Consider the following 17,035-nt stretch of genomic DNA (forward strand, 5'->3'; position numbering starts at 1 on the left):
TTCCTGTCCCACGGCTCACCTGTCCATTACCCCATGGTTCACAGGGCTGTTAGAAAAACTCATGTTGCAAACTTTGGGAAGGGGATTAAAAAAATTGGCTTCTCCAGCAAAATTTCAGAGAAGTTATAATTCTACCCTTCTTGAAAGTATTGGCCGGCCTCTGTTGCCTAACAATAATTAACTTCTGTGCAGAGCTGTGGTTTCCAAAGGGCTTCCACGTTCGTAACCCTCTTCATCTCTGCAGCAAATCTATGAGGCCGGTCTCACCCTCCACACTCCCCACCTGCACCCACATCCCACTGAATAAGCAAGCGAGGTTCAGAAAAAGGAGATGGGGGGGCACCTGGGTGGCTCAGTGGGTTAAGGCCTCTGCTTTTGGCTCAGGTCATGATTCCAAGGTCCTGGGATCCAGCCCCACATCGGGCTCTCCGCTCAGCGGGAAGCCTGCTTCCCCCTCTCTCTCTGCCTGCCTCTCTGCCTACTTGTGATCTCTCTCTGTCAAATAAATAAATAAAATCTTTAAAAAAAAAAAAAAAAGAAAGAAAGAAAGAAAGAAAAGAAAAAGGAGATGGTCCTGTTTCCCATAGCCAGGGTGGAAATGCCCACCTTCTACCTCTTAGCAGAGGGCTGTCAGTTTCTTCCCACGGAATGCATTTCAGTCCCAGAATGGTTTCCCATGCAGGGAGAGGGGGCATTGGCAGGTAAGCAAGGAGCATTTGGGGGGGCAGGGATCTTCCCCCAAGGCTGGCCTCTGGGTGGTCTGCACAGAGGAATTCCAAGGCTTCATGTCAAAATGGGAGAGAGGGGTCCCAGATTCCCTCCCTGTCCTGTCATTAAGAAGTAAGGCCCATGGTCCATGCTGGAGTCCAAGGGGCCAAGGAGCCTGAGCCACAAGGTGATAGGATTCTACCTGTGCACTTAAACAGCCACCTCAGTAGCCCATATAAACTCTGAGCTGCTTATAGAAACCCCAAACTACCGTCCTTCCTAATGCTATATCAGCTATGAGGGCCAACTCCTCCTGGTATGCCTAGTGCAGCTTGGTTTTAGCACCAAAAATCCCACATCTAGGGCATGCTTTCTGTCTTATCTCAGACAAACCCAACCACCGGCTCTGCCGATGTCGGCTTAATCCTGGGGAAAAAAAAAGATCATGTTTTGAAGGCTCAGCAGGTCAACTTAGAATTTAAAAAAAAAAAAAAAATTCACAGAATACTCCTGGGACTTAGGCAACTATACCTGACATGTATTTCAGACTCTTTGAGTGTTAAACCTGAAAGAACATTTATTTCCACAAAGAAACACTCAGATCTGTGGCCAGATCTGTCCAGTTTTTAAAGGCAAGCCAGAGCTACTCTTTCTTCTCTAATTTCATATCGGCAATTAATCACATTTTCTTGGAAAAACACTGAGTTCAAAAAAATTGTAACTGGATTTCAACCACAGGTTTCCAGTTGATCATCTCAGCATGAAAACCTTATGGGCCCCAAATCTAAGAAAAGCTGGAGAAGGAAGTGTCAGTTTTAAAAATTATGTTCTAAATGTCCCATTGATCCAGGAGTCTCTCATTCGTGATGCTAGATTATCTTGAAATATTAAGTAACATCAGAAGAAGGCTTAAGATTTTTATGTGTAACTAAAATGTTCATAGATATGAGTTTTTCAAATACGTATTTTTTATTTAAATAGACATAATATAAATATATTTTAATGTATTTAGCTTAAATATTGAAATATATGTATTTCAAACTCTCATTTTGCAGAGAAGGAGAGTGATGTCAAAGAGACTAAGTTGGCGTCCTGATTAATAATTATTTTCTTGGGTTGGGCATCTGCCTTTGGCCCAGGTCATAATTCCTGGGTGCTGGGATCCAGCCCCAAGTCAGGCTCCGTGCTCAGTAGGGAGATGGCTTCTCCCTCTCCCTCTGCCTGCCACTCCCCCTGCTTGTGCTCTCTTTCTCTCTCTCTCTCTCTCCCTCTCTCTCTCTGTCGAAAAAATAAATAAAAATCTTTAAAAATAAAATTCTAAAAATTCCATTTTCCAGACCTTGGTGGCGGGGAAATAGGAAGCAGTAAGTTACCCATGCCCGATTTCTGATTGTGATTAAAAAGTACCACGAGGCCTTGGTTTATCTCCTCAGTAGGGCTTACTATATTCTTACTGTTCGCTAGCTCTAGAACTCTGCTAGGTCTCCTCCTGGCTGTCTGCTATCACCTGTAATCCGGGGAATGGATGCTCTCATGACATGCAAATGGGCTTTTTGCACCTTTCATTTTCATATTCAAATGACATTTTAAAATGAGCTCACAAATGAGACAGGAATATTTTGACAAGTGGCTGTTTTTGTCCTTTGAGAAGAGTTTGCCAGAAAAGGGGGGGGGGGTGGATTTATTTTGTTGAGTGGGAGAAAAGCAAGAATGGATGTGTGAGTTTCCATGGTGATTGGTACCTATCAATCCCTTCGCTTGGGAAGAACTTCTGAGGTTTGCAGAACTGTTTGGGTCAGAGCTTGGCAGGCTCACCTGGGCACTGCCTCCTTAGTGGAAGGAAGCCTGAGTGGACAGTCAGCCTCCACGTCTACTGCCCCAAAGCTCCCCTCTGGAAGCAGGGCGGGCACCAGAGTGATCAGCTGGCCCATGCAGTGTCCATCGGACCTGCGCTGAGGTCCACCTCCGTCCCAACACCCTTGATCTTCCCTCTCCTGTGGTCTTACCAGAGAAGTACAGGATCTGGACATTTGGAAACCACAGAGCAATTTTAAATCACAATTTGGGAGAAACTTTTCACACAGTAAGGCCCCTATTGTTTTTGTTTAGGGCCATTGTTACAAATGTGGAAGATCCACTTGGGGACACGCATATTCTCTGCTCTTTCTTTTCACAAAATGATTGATTTCTATGAAATCAAGAAAGCCTGGGAGAGAGGAAGAAGCGAATTAACCTGAAAGATAAAACTTCTTTTTAAGAAATATTTTATTTATTTATTTGACAGAGGGAGAGGGAATACAAGCAGGCAGAGTGGGAGAGGGAGAAGCAGGCTCCCCGTTGAGCAGGGAGCCTGACCTGGGGCTCGATCCTAGGATCCAGGGACCATGACTTGAGCTAAAGGCAGATGCTTAATGACGGAGCCACCCAAGTGCCCCCAAAACTTTGTTTTTTCATTAAGAAAAACTGTGTGGTTTTACACACACAGGCACACACACGTGTACACACATGCACATCCTCCTGAATAAGACATTCCCTCTGTCCCTTCACTTGCACATCCTCCTGAATAAGACATTCCCTCTGCCCCTTCACTCCCCTCTCACTCTGCTATCTCTGGACTCTGTATCCCACAGCAGTCCCTTCAGGCCAAGGAGTTGTGTTCCTGAGCTTGGCCATCTGGTCTGAGACTGAGGAGCATCCAGGCCCTGCGCCACCCCCCCCACACCCCCACACCCCCTGCCTCCAGCCTGCAAGGTGCTCCAACATATTTGTTCACACGCATGATTTTCCCTGGACCCAGCCTCCTGGACAAAAGAGAAAAACCTATGATCAACAGAGAAGGCAGCTCATTCCTACCCAAGACACCCCGTCTTCTCCCTACCTAGGACCCCCAGCTCCCAAGGCTGCTGATTCCCCCAGACTAGGCCAGAGGTCAGCTCAGTCTTATCCCCATCTGACACCCTTCCGTACTAAAGTGAGATCTAGACCCTTACTGCCCGCCCTCTGAGCTGTTCTTTCAAGTTCAAAACCCCCAAAGGGCAAGAATGAGGGCTGGCTGGTGACTGCGTGTGTTTTGGAGGAGGAGAAGCCCTGTTGATGAGGTTATGGGACCATTTTCGTTAATCTAATAATATGAGTTTGTGGCTCTTGTCTGGGAGAGATGGATGCAATGGGTTCTGGGGCTTTTCAGGGTTCTGCCTTGGAAAAAGTCCACACCAGTGGTGAGAAGGTCGGACTTTCCTGCCTTCCTGTCTCCAGCCCTATTTGCAGGCTTCTACCTTAAGAAACAGGCTTAAAAACAAAAGTTCCCTCCTATAGAAGAAAAGACTGCTTCCCCAGAGGGGAGGGGGCGTGAGAGAAGGGATGCAAGGTGTCACAGAGAAACTGTGTCTCTCACCTCTGGTAGTCAGTGACCCCAGGAGGACCCAGAAACCCTCATCCTCAGGCTCTGAGGCCTCCATCTCCCACTCCTCCAATATATCCAGGCCTGATGAGGTAGGGCTCAGCTGCCTCCCTCTCCTCTCTCCGCTGGAAACAGAAGCTCCAGCGAATGTTTCTAACTCCTGAGTCCACTCAGCCATGTCCCCCTTGCAAAATCCTCCCCTTCCCGCACCCCCCTGCACCCAGCCAGCCAATCCGCGGCCTGCGAGTCTCTCCAGACCCATCTCTCAGGGCCCTGGCGGGATAAAACCGGTAGGCGATGCCGGGTGGATGGGAACAAACTTCAGAACGAGGAGAGACGCAGGGCCCAGGGCACCCTCACGGGCTGACCCGGGCAGTGAGGGCCTGCGGCGGCCGGCTGGCCAGGTATGCTGCCCAGGGGTTGGCTGAAAGGTGACTGGGGGACAGCGGTGATTCGAGAAGGGAGAGGGGCCCAGGGAGCCTGGCAGCGTTTCCCCCTCCTAAGTTAAACTGGATAAGGCTGGGGCAACAGAGGAAGAGGGCCCCGGGCTGGAGTTTGGGGCTCCCTCAGAGGACCCCCAATCCCGGATCCTCCCAGCAAACGTGTGTTAGCCAGGCCGAGGTGGGCCACCCTTCGCCTAAAAATCCTCTGACTCCAGCCACGTGATGAGAGCCTGAGGGATAGGGCCCGGGGAGAAGGCATAAAACAGGGACATCGAATCTCATGCCCCTTCCCCTGGGTCTGTGCAGGTCAGTGGCGTGGCGGCGGGCGCGGCGGGGACCTGCGTAAGGAAGCCCTGAGCCCTCGGCGGGCTGCGAGCGACTCCCCGGCGATGCCTCACAACTCCATCAGATCCGGTAAGGACGCGGCGCTGCCGGGACCCCAGAGCCCCCGCGTCGCCGTGCGTCCGTGCGTGCGCTCGGGTCGGTGGGGCTGGGGAGCTTACGCTCCGGGCTCGTGGGACCCACCTGCGCCGGGACGCAGCCGGGGGCGCCGCTGGCCTAGCTCTCCGTTGCGGCCGTCTCGCTGTTCTCAGGCCCCGAGGTCCCCCTCTCGGCCCGGCGAGCCGCCCTCCCCAGGCCTTGGTTTCTGCGGACCACACGGAGCGGTGAGGAGCTCTCCGTGCGGGTCAGAGGGGGTGTCCCTCGCGCCGCATCCCCGTCTTGCATGTCCCATGGGGGAGGACATCCTGCGTCTCTCAGGCCCTGGGCCGCCCCCGACCTCTAAGCCCTCGTGCGCGGGTGCGCGCAGCTCTTGCTCCAGGCTGCCCTGGTGGGAGGTGAGCCCTGCGCACCCCTCAAGCGGGCGGGAAAGAAGCCCGTGGTCCGGGGCCTGCGGGGCCTCTGAGTGCCCTCAGCTGCTCTCGGACTCCTCCTTGCCTAGCCTGGGGCAGGCGGCGAGAGGCGCGCGGGGCGTCCGGCCTGCGAGCATCCGGCTGCCCGCGGGGCCGAAACCCCCTCCCCAGCGGCGACCCGGCCCAAAACCTCCCAAAGCGCTCCGGGTCCCTCCCTGGCCGGGGCGCCTGCTCTTCCCCGCCTCCTGGCCCAGGCCCGGGTTGTTGGGGGCGGCGGGGAGGGTGGGGTAGGTGTTACGGAGAAAGAGCCCCAGGGTCTGGGCCGGCGGGCGCGGTGTGCGCGGTGGGCACGGTGTGCGCGGTGGGCACGGTCGCCTGGCGCGCAGCAAGTGTGGACAGCCGGCAGAGACACGGCCCGGCCCCCGGTGATGGATGGAGCCGGGCGGGCCGCGGGGAAAGCGATTTATGGGGCCAGGGCGCAACGCTATCGATTTGGGCCGGCGAAGTGAGAGGAAATCAATATTTCAGATGAATTCTCGGCGAATATGAAGTCCCGCTCGGCAAACGGGACATTTGTTATAATAAGCAGGGTCGGATCGGGCACGGCGCGCGGCTGAGATCTCTATTTAGCCGAGAAAGCCATGAGTCCGAGCTTCGCCGCGCAGCCTCGGGTCCGGGGGCCGAGGCTCCACAACGAGGGGTGCGGGGAACCCCGCGAGGCTCCGGAAGGTTGCTCTTTTTGGCTTGCTCTAAGGTGGGAGAAGGAGTCAGCGGTACTTTGCCTCGCCACCTCCGTGCCCGTAGAAGAGCATGGTCCGAGCCGTCCCGGCCACCTCTGCGGGCGCGGGGCCGCTTTCGGCGCGCGGAGTGGAGACCTCGCGGCCCTTCCCGGGAGCCGCGGGGTCGGCGAGCCAGGGAATCGAGCGGACCTCCCTGGCTCCCCTTACCCTGCCGCACTCCGGCGCCGCGCACGCTCCTTGACCACTTTCTGAGGCCGGGACCAGGTTTTCGCCCCTCGGTCATTAGCCAAACCGGGGTACAATACCGGACGTCGTCCCTGCCTCGGGATCAGAACGGTCTCCGAGGACGAGCTTAGTGCCCCTGGTTCCGGCCAATTCCTCTGGGCTCCCGATTCCATCTCCCCCAGCCCGCAGCCCGACCTTCCCCTGACCTTTCAGGCAATGGTAAGATTGGGTGCCCTGGGACCTCGAATTTACCGTGCTGCACCAGACCCCTTTCCCTCTGTTCTGCTAGAACTAAGACGAGGTCACGATCTCTTGGGTTGGCTTGATTTTGTTTTCGCTACCTATTTTCATTCTAGAAGCACTCAGAATAAATGGGGATGAAAGAAGAAAAGGGGGGGTGGGAAGACACCATTTATTTTTACTTTATTTTTAATCAGCAACTGGCCCAGAAGATGAGAGGTCATTCCCGACTGGCTCAGATGCAAATTGTCCTTGGGTTTGGAGAGAGAGCCGTCCACTCCCTGCAGGGCCAGGACAGAGGTATTTTTCCGTTTAAGGAAGGCACAGAGTCTACTTCTAAACCTTCCCCCACAACAAATAAAGAAATAAAACTGCAAGGAGGGAAAATGAGCCTTTCTCTTTTCGTTTACTTTAATGCTAATAAAGCAGAAGAAAACTGTAAAACACAGCTCAAACATTTCAAGGCTATCCCATTTCTTTTCTAAATTGTCTTAACGAAAACCTGAGCCAGAGACCTCCCTCTATCTAATCAGTTTTCTTAACACCGTTGCCTATATTTAAAGATAAACTCATAAACTGACTCCCGTTTTTATAAGCCCATTTCTATCAGATTTTAGCAGCTTCCTTCTTTTCCCCAGGCACTTCCATTCTTGAGTTGTCTTTTGCCAGGAGAGCTTCTATTTAAGTTTTCTCTGGAGCAGAATCCCGGCGTGCGCAGGCTAGGCGGTCACGGGGCTTTCCGCGGGACCGAGGCCGAGAGCACCCACCATTTCCAAAAACCCAAGAAGCCGGAGAAAAGTTTCCTGCGCGCCCCAAAAACCCAAGAAGCCCGAGAAAAGTTTCCTGCGCGGCCCTGCCCACCCGACCAGCCGAAGCAGCTCACCCTGGTCTGGTTCACTCTCACTGTCGTTTGATCTTGCTTTGAAGAAAGGTCTTATATATATATATATTTTTTTTTTCCCTACAAGCTTTATTCTGAAGGGCTGCGGAGAGCACACGGGGAATTATTTTGATTGTGCTGGTCAGCAGTGGGCTGAACATTCTGTAAAATCTGCTGGGAATTTTGTAGCATCGGGGAACAAAGATCCTTTAAAGCACAAGACCACTTTTTTTAATGTTTAAAGATAAATGCCACATAAATATTAAAATGAAAATAATTCCGTATCAGCAAGGAAGAGAGTTTAGTAAAAGCAAGCAGGTTGTCATTAAAAGTTATGTGCCAGAACTTGCCGGCAACCCTCTTCCCCAGCTACTGAAAATAGATTATTCAAGGGGTCAAATGAGACTTAAGATCGAGAAGGAACATGCCTCTAACGTCCTAAATCTGAGATGCAAAGCCCTGTTCCCTCCTCTTGGTCTATGAAAGGAGGAAAGGGGACCAAATGCGTTTGGAGAGATCTATTTTCTTCCCAGTTTTCTTGCCTGGGTTGAAAACAAGGTCTCCGGATGGGAAACAGTCTCAAGGAACATAAAGAGGTATCGGGGTTCCTCAATTCATCTTTGTTTCAAGAGGGTCCATCCTCCTACCCTCCTCAATGCAAGTTAATTAGGAGATAATTTAGCTACCTTGTGAATTAGTTTTAAGATAAGTATCTTTTCAAGCTTTGTCACTTTAATTGCCCCACTGATTGATAAGAAGTAATTATTTCTAATTGACACTTTTTTGATGTCCACTGGAAGCATTTATTTGGGACTTTTTTGGGGTGGAAGGAAAGTTAATTAATTTCATCAGTCTCTACCCAAAAAGACTCTGCCTAATTTTGCTGAAGAGGACAAAGGAAATGGAGGAAAAACAAAACAAAAAATCAGTCTCATGAAATTTTAATTACTGCGATATTTTTATTGAAAGGAGATCATCCGCTAATACAATAATATGTCAAAACTTTCTATTTATGGCTTCAAATCTCTAATTTAAGGGGGTACCTGTTTATTGGGTATATATTTTTCGATGGATCTACTCCCAACCCCTTCAGATGCTGACTTCATTTTGAAGGTTACTACGGTTTGTAATTAATTTTTGTGAAAAGTAAAATCGATAGAACTCCATATGCTCAGAATAAATGGCATCATTTTCATAAGAGCTAATTGTAAGAAAGACTTACTAATCATCATCCCTGTTCTGTAATTATTGATAGAGTTGGGTATGAAGGTGAAACTTTACTTCGGTGACATGCCTTTTCATACTTAAACCTCGGAGTAAACAGTTTAATCATTCACACCCTCCAGAATATGTTACTGTGAAAGAGAAAGAAGGGACAGAATAAAGAGCAAAAGAAAGACCCTTAAAGGAGGCAAGGGGGAGGGGGAGGGGAGCGAGGGGGGGGGGAGGTGGCTGGAGAGAATCAAAATGAAAGAACTTATCACAGAAGCAAAGGTAGCCAGGTGCACAGGACCTTTGTCATTCAATATATTAAAATGGGAATTCTACTTCAAAACACATCCTTTTGAACACAGATCTCTACCATAGCCCTAAGCAACCCCTATACACCACAGGCAACTTCCTCACTTTTCTATGCATGAAAAGAGGCAGGATTTTCAGGAGCCAGCTGGTCTGGCTCTTGGGTGTCTAGATATGAAGGTCTTGATTTGGTGGTGTCCCTAAAAAGGAAGCAAGAAAATACGCATTGTGCTCTGGGGGCTTGTAAAGAGATTTGAGTGTTGTTTATTTTTATTATTAAAGCCCCTGGGATCTTCATTCCTAGCTGTACACCCACAATCTTTCCACAGATGGACTTGCAACTCACTGACAGAAAAACGTTTGCACACAAACCCAGAGTGGAGACACATACTTGCACACACTCATGCACGACTGAAATGAGAGAAGCACCATCAGACAAGATGCGCTCCTGCCAGGTTAATTTCAGCCAGTGCCTTTCTCATTTATGTATAAAATCTTGTCTGCTTTTAATGATGTTTCTCCCGGATTACGTGGAGCTGCAAGAATGAGGAAACATTCTAAATGAAAAAAGAAATTTAAGACGTACAAACAGCAGATAATATCACATACCAATCTCACTATTAGTGAAACTGAAAAAATATATAAATAATGCAAAAAAAAATCAGCAAGGGAGAGTTTAGTAATGGAAAATTCCCCTGCAATTAAATGAAACAGTAATTTAGTAGAGATATGCCTGAATGAATTAGCATTTATTAATTGGTTCTCATAAAAAACAATTTGCGTGTGTGTTTCTGGGGGGGGAGGATATTTAAAGTATTTATTTTTCATAGGAAAAGTGCCTCAAATATTCCTATCAAATTATGGAGTGATCATATCGTATTTTGTGAAAAATCTCAGTTTTCTCATGGGGGAATTTCACCTGCCCACAAATAATGCGGGTTGAGGGAGAGAAGTCCTTTTAAATCAGAATGGAGCTGGTCCCCTCTTCTCTTAGGACATTTCCAAGTACGAAACCAATGGGAAACCCATTGGCAGGGTCTGTTATGCTCAGAAACATCCAAGCCTGGTACTGAGCAGACTCCCAGGTGACCTGTCTCCTCTGGGGCACGACTAACTGAGGCAGAGAAGCCTGCTTTGTGGCTCTGCCCGCCCCCACCTCCCCCCCCAACCCTCCTCAGCCAGCCCGCTCTAGCATCCTCGCCAGCTCAGGCAGGAACTGCAGTTTGTAATCTCAGCGAGGAGCTTGCTAGGGTTGACTGGTGCATGGATGTGTTTACTTTCTCTCGCCACAGTTGGTCTGTCTTCAGTTCTAAGCATTTTAAAGCTGCTCTATTTATCAGTCCAAGAGGGGCCGAGCTCTCAGTTGCGCTCAGAAAGCTTTGAGCTCTGGGGTTCTGAGAACACAAGGAGCCAAAAGATAAAAGAAACAATTTCGTTTAAGGAAAAAAAAAAAAAAGATGGTTTTAAAAGGAGAGGACAGGAGAATGCACCCCTATCCAATTGGCTTCTGTTTCAGTTGAAATTTGGGGACCGGCTGAATCACTGGCACCCACAAGTCCCCGCTCCCTTCGGAGATAGGACACGGGGATATAAAACATCATATAAAAAGAGGAGAAGGCACCCCCATACTCAGAGTTCTTTGGGGGAGTGATTCTTTTCTGGGTTCAGAATGGAATAGTCCGAGTTCTTTTGGAGAAAGAGCTAGAAGACATTCTGCGTAGGAAGTATGTGCAGGGACCGCACCTGCTTCTTTGCGGGGAGGAAGAGAGAAGAGCCATCCAGGGGTCTCTCGGTTCCTGAAAGCTCTACTATCCCAGGCCAACCCCAGGTCATTCAGTCAGTGATCAGTGACTCCATGACGGAGTCTCTCGGTAGGGTGGGTGGGCAGAGGCATCCACTCTTCCTCATTTGTGGTCAGCGCACTTTTAAGTGGACCTTTGAGGGTCATAACTATTTCCTTAAGTCCAGAGTTAAGGTTGACAGTCCTATTTGGGTTTTTTGAAAGCCCGTCTAGGTCTCTCCCTCAGCCAGGTGGGGACACGATGAGCAAATGTCTCTTCCATGGACCAGGGGCTAGAAAAATCTTCCCAGGAAGTTTTCTATTTTATACCCACAATTCATGTCATGAGTCTAGGCTTTGCCCTGACTGGGGCTCCTTCCCCAGGAATGGGGCTGGGCAGAAACCAGCATCTCCTTCCTTGAGGCATGTCCAAGGTCAAGGGCAGGGAGGTTCAGGAGGTCCCCCAGGGAGGGGTGGGTTCTGTTTCTGTGTTCATTCCTCAGGATCCCTCCCTAGTCCCGAATGCCAAATAAGATGCCAAGTCTTGCTAAGGCTCGGCACAGCCAGCCCCACGCTACGCTGGCTTTCCCGATGCCACTTTTAGAATTAAGAAAGAGCTCAGCACACCTTGGCACTTAGTGAGCCCTCAGTAAATGAAAGCTGGCTTAGTATCTCAGCGGGCTCTTCTTGGGATGGTTTTCCTCGGAAGAGGGCACATCAGCTTCTAATTTAATTCTCAGGACTCTAACCAGGCAGCTACTGTTTTTGACATTTTTGCAGAAGAGAAGACAATGGATGCTAAGAGAGGCTGATGTGACTCCAAACCCCTTTGTTCCACCCACCCTCTTTCCCAAAGTCCAGCTCATTCAAACTCCCTGTACCACTGCATGGTTCACGCCTGCAGCTCCGCTGGGAATTCGGGCCAGAACCCTCAATGAGAGAGGGTGTGAGAGCCTATAGGGACAGCAGTTGTGACAGCAACAGGCAGGGCCTTCCGTCTGTCAGCTTGTTCTCCTCATCTGGGTCCCTAACACTCCCACTCCTTAGAATAGACCCCTTTTCAGTCCAGTCCTTGGTCTTCCCATCTGCACAATGGGAGAAGTAGCACCCATGACGATGTCCCTCATGGAGGTCACTGTGAGGAAGAAAGAGGTGATCAGCCATCGGGAAAGGCAGAGTTAGGGGACTTTCTTTTAATGCATGCCCCCAAGGCTGCCATGTTTCCACCTGTATCAAAAAAGGGGGACAACTATTCTCTGGTACCTCGGTTTATCATAAGCCAGCAAGGAACTCAGTCCCTTGGCAGCTCCAAACTGCACTTGGCCTACCTACGTGCATCCACTTCAGAAACTAATGAGTTAGTGGGTATGATGGAAGTTTCCGAGTTACTGGGAAGACCCATCCACGACGTCAGGGGCCATCACCGGTGCCCAGTCTCATTTCCCTGAGTTTAGGCTCATTCCTTCTGCTGCTTCCGCAGAGTCCCTCTCACTCAGGGCTTCAAAACCAAATCATCTCCTCCTTCAGAGATGCCTCCATGGTCCAACTTGTAACATTAGCTGGTAATGTTTGCTCTCTTTGCTGTGAGAGTAGCTGGCTGCATTTCTCGGATGAAAACCCTTCTGTAGTTTAAGCGGAGAGACTGTGTGAGAGAGAGAGGAAAAAAAAACCCTAAATATTTTATATATTTCTTTTTCTCTCACTTCTTTTAACTCTGGTCTTTCTTCTCCTGTCTTCAGCCACAATGCTCATCAGTTTTTCTTTTGCACTTGTTCTCCTAAGTGGCCTTGGAGTGACCTGAGTAGTTAGTGCTAATTAGTCCCCTGGGACATATTGTCGCTGTCAGACCAGCACAGCAGAGAGGTCGGGGAGCTGGTTGGGTGACGCATCCAAGAAACAGCTTAATCTGCTGTCATCTTGTGAACTGCATGTTTGCACACCCAGGGTCCTCTGTGTGCATTGCATTTTTTATCCCTCAGCCTCTCTAGGAGGACAGCAGAACTATTATTCCTAGAATAAACTCCAGGGCCAGGAGGTGTCAGGAGGCAAGGGATTTTGCAGGCCCTGGGAAGCCAGGGCCATGGGAGCCTCCCCACCCCCACAGGCAGCAGGAGGGGTTTGCCTTGGAGGCTCTGCCTGTGCTGACCTTGCTGTTTTCTCCCTGTGTGACCTAGGGCAAGTCAGTTGTCTCTCTGGGCACGCGTACGCCTAGAATACGAAAATGTTGCAGGACTTCTAGAAAGTGCTGGAGTACGACCAGTATCCCCGCCTGGCACATAGCTCCTACTCAAGAGTTTGGGATTTTTCGGTTTTTGTTTGTTTGTTTGTTTGTCCTGCTCCATCCACTGGTCACAGGGAGGAGAGTCTCCAAAAATTCTCTAGGGCAGATGCCCTAGAGAAAATTACATTGTCTCAGCATTTCCTGTGAAACTCTGCAGGAGTAACTCACAACCCAGCATCCAAACTTTGTTCCAGTTAAAATTGAGGCCTACTGCCTAGAAGTGTTGGATTAAGTGAAAGCACACTGGGGAAGGGCTGGCTCGGACTCCCGTGGCCACTGTCAGCTGCTATAGCAGCGCACTCTGCAAAGTGAGTCTTTCTTTCATTCTACCAGAAAACCCAGTCATAGGGGAGACACTAGATCGAGCTATCCATGGGCTTTATGTTGGAACCCAGAGCATTCTAGGGCTTTGGTAAAATGTAGTGTCTTAGAGGACAGGTGCGTGGAAGTGGGTGTAGAGCTCCACTGGGCGTGTAGTAAGGGAGAACCACACAAAGACACGTCTTGGTACTTGTTCTTAATTGACACAAGACCATATGGTTATGTTTTTAAAAATTCACTAATCTCTCTTTCCCTCTCCCTGCCTCCACCCTGCCCCTTCTTGCATTTTCCTACTTTGCGTAATAATAATCCAGCTTTGTCTTGGCCAAAAACCCTGGGTGACATTTAGTATTAGCTGAGCCCCAAATCACTGACCCCAGCTCTGTTTTGGTCTTCTACCCCAGCCCTGAGATCGTTCTTTCAAAATGGTCCTTGGGCATCTGGCTGTGACTCAGGAGGTGGGAAGGGGGCTTGAGGAATGAGGAAGGGAAGAAGAGTGTTAGGGCAGGAGAGGTACTGGAGCCAAGATAGGACCCTGAGAGTCAGCGGTTTACTTCAATGTAACAAGCCCTCATGGTGGGCCACCCACCATGTGCAGGGCGCCATGCCAGCGAGGTGGCACTTGCTGACCCGGTGACAGGGGTGAGCAGCACCTTCCCAGGGCCACTGGAGTCTTGTGATTCCCTGTCAAGGGGACAGACCCCTTGACGAGGAGGGGAAATAATCAGACCAAACAATTCAGTGGCGAGTCAAGGACTGAAAACTAACAACCTGGGTAGTGGGAACACCAAAGGTCATTCATTTATCTCCATCAGTCACCCCAGCCCCACCGCGTCGTTGCTGACAGCGTGTAAAGCTCATCTGGCCTTCATGAGTCTAGTTGATCCTTGGAGCACTTGTTCTAGAAAGACAGCATTGGAGCCCGTGTGGGCTCAGCCAGCTCGTGGGGGTCTACACCAGGGACCCCAGAGTGGGGTGACTGGCCGACTCATGGCAAGATGTTGCCAATCTGTAGGTACAAATGCCATGGAGATCTGCCCACATCTGCTAAATCAAACCCTAGCCAGACACCTCTGATGCACGTCCTCCCTTCCCCCACCTTCAGGGATGTGCGAACTTCATAGGATTTCCCTTCTAGACCCCCCATCTCCTTGACAGTGTGACAAGGAGCAGGTCCTTCCGGTCCCCATATTCTGTGATGACATGACAGTGCCCCACACCGGGAAGATCCTCATGCCCCCCAAGCTTTCCCTCTCCTGCTGGCCACAGAGCTGTCTGGACAGCTGCCCCTAACTGTGACAGGTGGGCCCAGACCTCAGGGCTCACCCTTCTGCAGGTGAGACCTGCTCTCGAGAATCCTGCTGGCAGTGACACGGTGGCTGTCTTGATGGCTTTCTCACAGCTTCGTCCCTGGCTGGCTGGCTCCTGTTGGCTGGAAGGCATCCATCTCCCCGGGAGATTGAGGCCAGGAGCGCATCGTGCCGCTGCCCACACTGCTCTCTGCCCCCACCCCCTGGAAGTCACTGTCCGTACCACAGCAAGGACGCAATTGTGCACAGCTTTCTATTGTTTGCAGGCAATTTGGTGTGCGTTTGCCAATCCGCTCCATGTAGATAGCGCCCTTGTTGAGGCCAGGTGAGCCTCTCTTTCCCCTGGCTGGAGGACAAAAGGGAGTGCCAAAGGGGCTGGTGTCGGGGGTCTTATAAATTCAACCACTTACACCTGCAGAAAAATAGACACACGGCTCTTGCGGCTCTTGCCTCGGTGTGGCTGTGAGGACTAGATGACCTCGGGATTAGGAAGAGCTTAGTCTGGGGCTTCCCCCACCCAGCGACCCCCCACTGGCCCAGCTCAGATACAACCATCCCCTAAAGTCTTCCCTCCTCTCCAGCTCCCCAGGGCCCCCTAGCATTTTCTTTTTATGGCATGTTTTGCAGTCCACTGTGTGAAGGAATATTTCTATCTGTGGTTCTTGCCCTTCTAGATCTGGGCTACCTGAACACCTTTGAGTCTATGGGCCTCACCCAGAAGCTCCCTAGGGTTATGTGACACCAAATATCTACCTGGACCAGAGTTGGGTCCAGGCCTCACAAGCCTAGTGGCACAGCAGAGGCTCCATGCTTACGACCAGGGCCAGGTCAGGGACACCGGGCTGCCTTCAGAATGTGCTGGGGTAGAGTGAGGGCAGACTCAAGTCCAGAGAGTGCTGGCTGCGGCCTGTTCTAAGTGAACACTGACCCGAGGAGGGAGGCCTCCCACACCTGCTGACAGGGACTGCTGAAGCCTAGGGAGAGGCATCAACACACACAGACACACATATACACAACACACACACTCCCATACACACAAACGTACAGAACCATACACATACGCACTCACAGGCACACCCAGCCAGAGTTGGGACTAGGGCGAGGCACTGGGAGGGCAAGATTTAAGGATGCGCTCACTCTCAGGCTCATGCAAGGGGAAGGCTGGCCCCGACAGTGAGGGCCTCCTTAAATTCTGTACCCTGAGTGCAGGGTGTCCTGCCCCAGTCCCCTGGACAGGATACACAGGCTCTCATAGCCAGTTACACCCACACTCATATACACGTGGGTGACAAATGCTCACACACATACATACAATGCTTACTCTGTCTCACTAGGAAGTGTAAACACTAGGAAGAGGCCTTTACAGTGAGGAACACTGTCCTAGGTCTGTGGGTGATTTAAAAAAAAAAAAAAAAAAAAAGGCCAAAAAATCCCCTGCTCTCAGAGACCCCCAGAGATCCAGCCAGGAAAACCCAGGTGCCATTGCGAAGTCCCAATCTAGTCCACATTGCTGAGAAGCACCAGTAACAGACACGGCAGACGAAGAGAGGCCCAAGGTATCCGGGGGATCTGCTCTGTGTTGTGGGTCAACTCAGATCAATGTAAGCATGAGGTCCCTGGCTTGTGACCTCCCCTTTCTTGCAGCCTATGGTTTGAGGTGTGAGCAGAGGACCTCCGCTGTCTAGCCATGCCCTCCTCCCCGGGAATCCCATTTAAGTCCTAGGACAGAGGAATCATGAGGGCCCTACAAAGACCTGGGTTTCAAATGAGACCAAAAGACGGCCATTCACTTGGGCCACTCAGGAGACCAGTGTCAGAATCACTAGCAATACTCTGCCTCTGGGGTTCATATTGGCTCTTCCCAGACGAGGACACTGTTACCAAGCAGGCAGCAACAGCAGTGGGAACTGCTTATTCTAGAATCTGGCCTCTTGGTGCCCTGAGGACGGCAGCACTGAAGGTAGGTAGCTGAGGGTTGTCACTGGTGGGCTCCTTCCTCCACACAGACCATGAGAATATCCTGTCCGATCTTTCACCCTTGCTCAGAATTCCCCGGCAGCTCTCCCTGTGAGCCCTTCTGCCCTCAGCCTGCGGCTATGTGAGTACACAGGCCCCTGATTACAGAAACGTTCAGGGACCACAGGAGTGTGCCTCACAATCTCATGGAGGCACAAGGGTTCTGCAGTGCTTGCATGGACCGATTATTACCAACAATGCGGTGGCATCGTGAATGCTTTGTACATTGGATCCACAAATATTTGTATCGCCTTCATAAATCAGTGATTCTCAAACCACGTGTCCCTGCAGAACAGGCAGAGGTGCTCACTGATAATAATGA

General features: G+C 50.6%; 1 protein-coding gene across 11 annotated transcripts in view; it reads left to right on the forward strand.

Annotated features, from left to right (window-relative positions):
- The first annotated feature begins 4,413 nt into the window (after positions 1-4,413).
- The window catches only part of PAX8 (paired box 8), a 57,581-nt gene continuing 44,959 nt past the window's right edge, over positions 4,414-17,035 (forward strand). For all 11 annotated transcript variants that reach the window (XM_032352719.1, XM_032352726.1, XM_032352728.1 and 8 more), the window contains exons 1-2: positions 4,414-4,512; positions 4,858-4,965. In XM_032352719.1, the coding sequence (XP_032208610.1) occupies positions 4,941-4,965 (25 nt within the window). In that variant the 5' untranslated portion in view covers positions 4,414-4,512; positions 4,858-4,940. The remainder of the gene's footprint in view (positions 4,513-4,857; positions 4,966-17,035) is intronic.

The sequence above is a fragment of the Mustela erminea genome, chromosome 7 (genome assembly GCF_009829155.1).
Source record: "Mustela erminea isolate mMusErm1 chromosome 7, mMusErm1.Pri, whole genome shotgun sequence".
Classification (NCBI taxonomy): domain Eukaryota; kingdom Metazoa; phylum Chordata; class Mammalia; order Carnivora; family Mustelidae; genus Mustela; species Mustela erminea.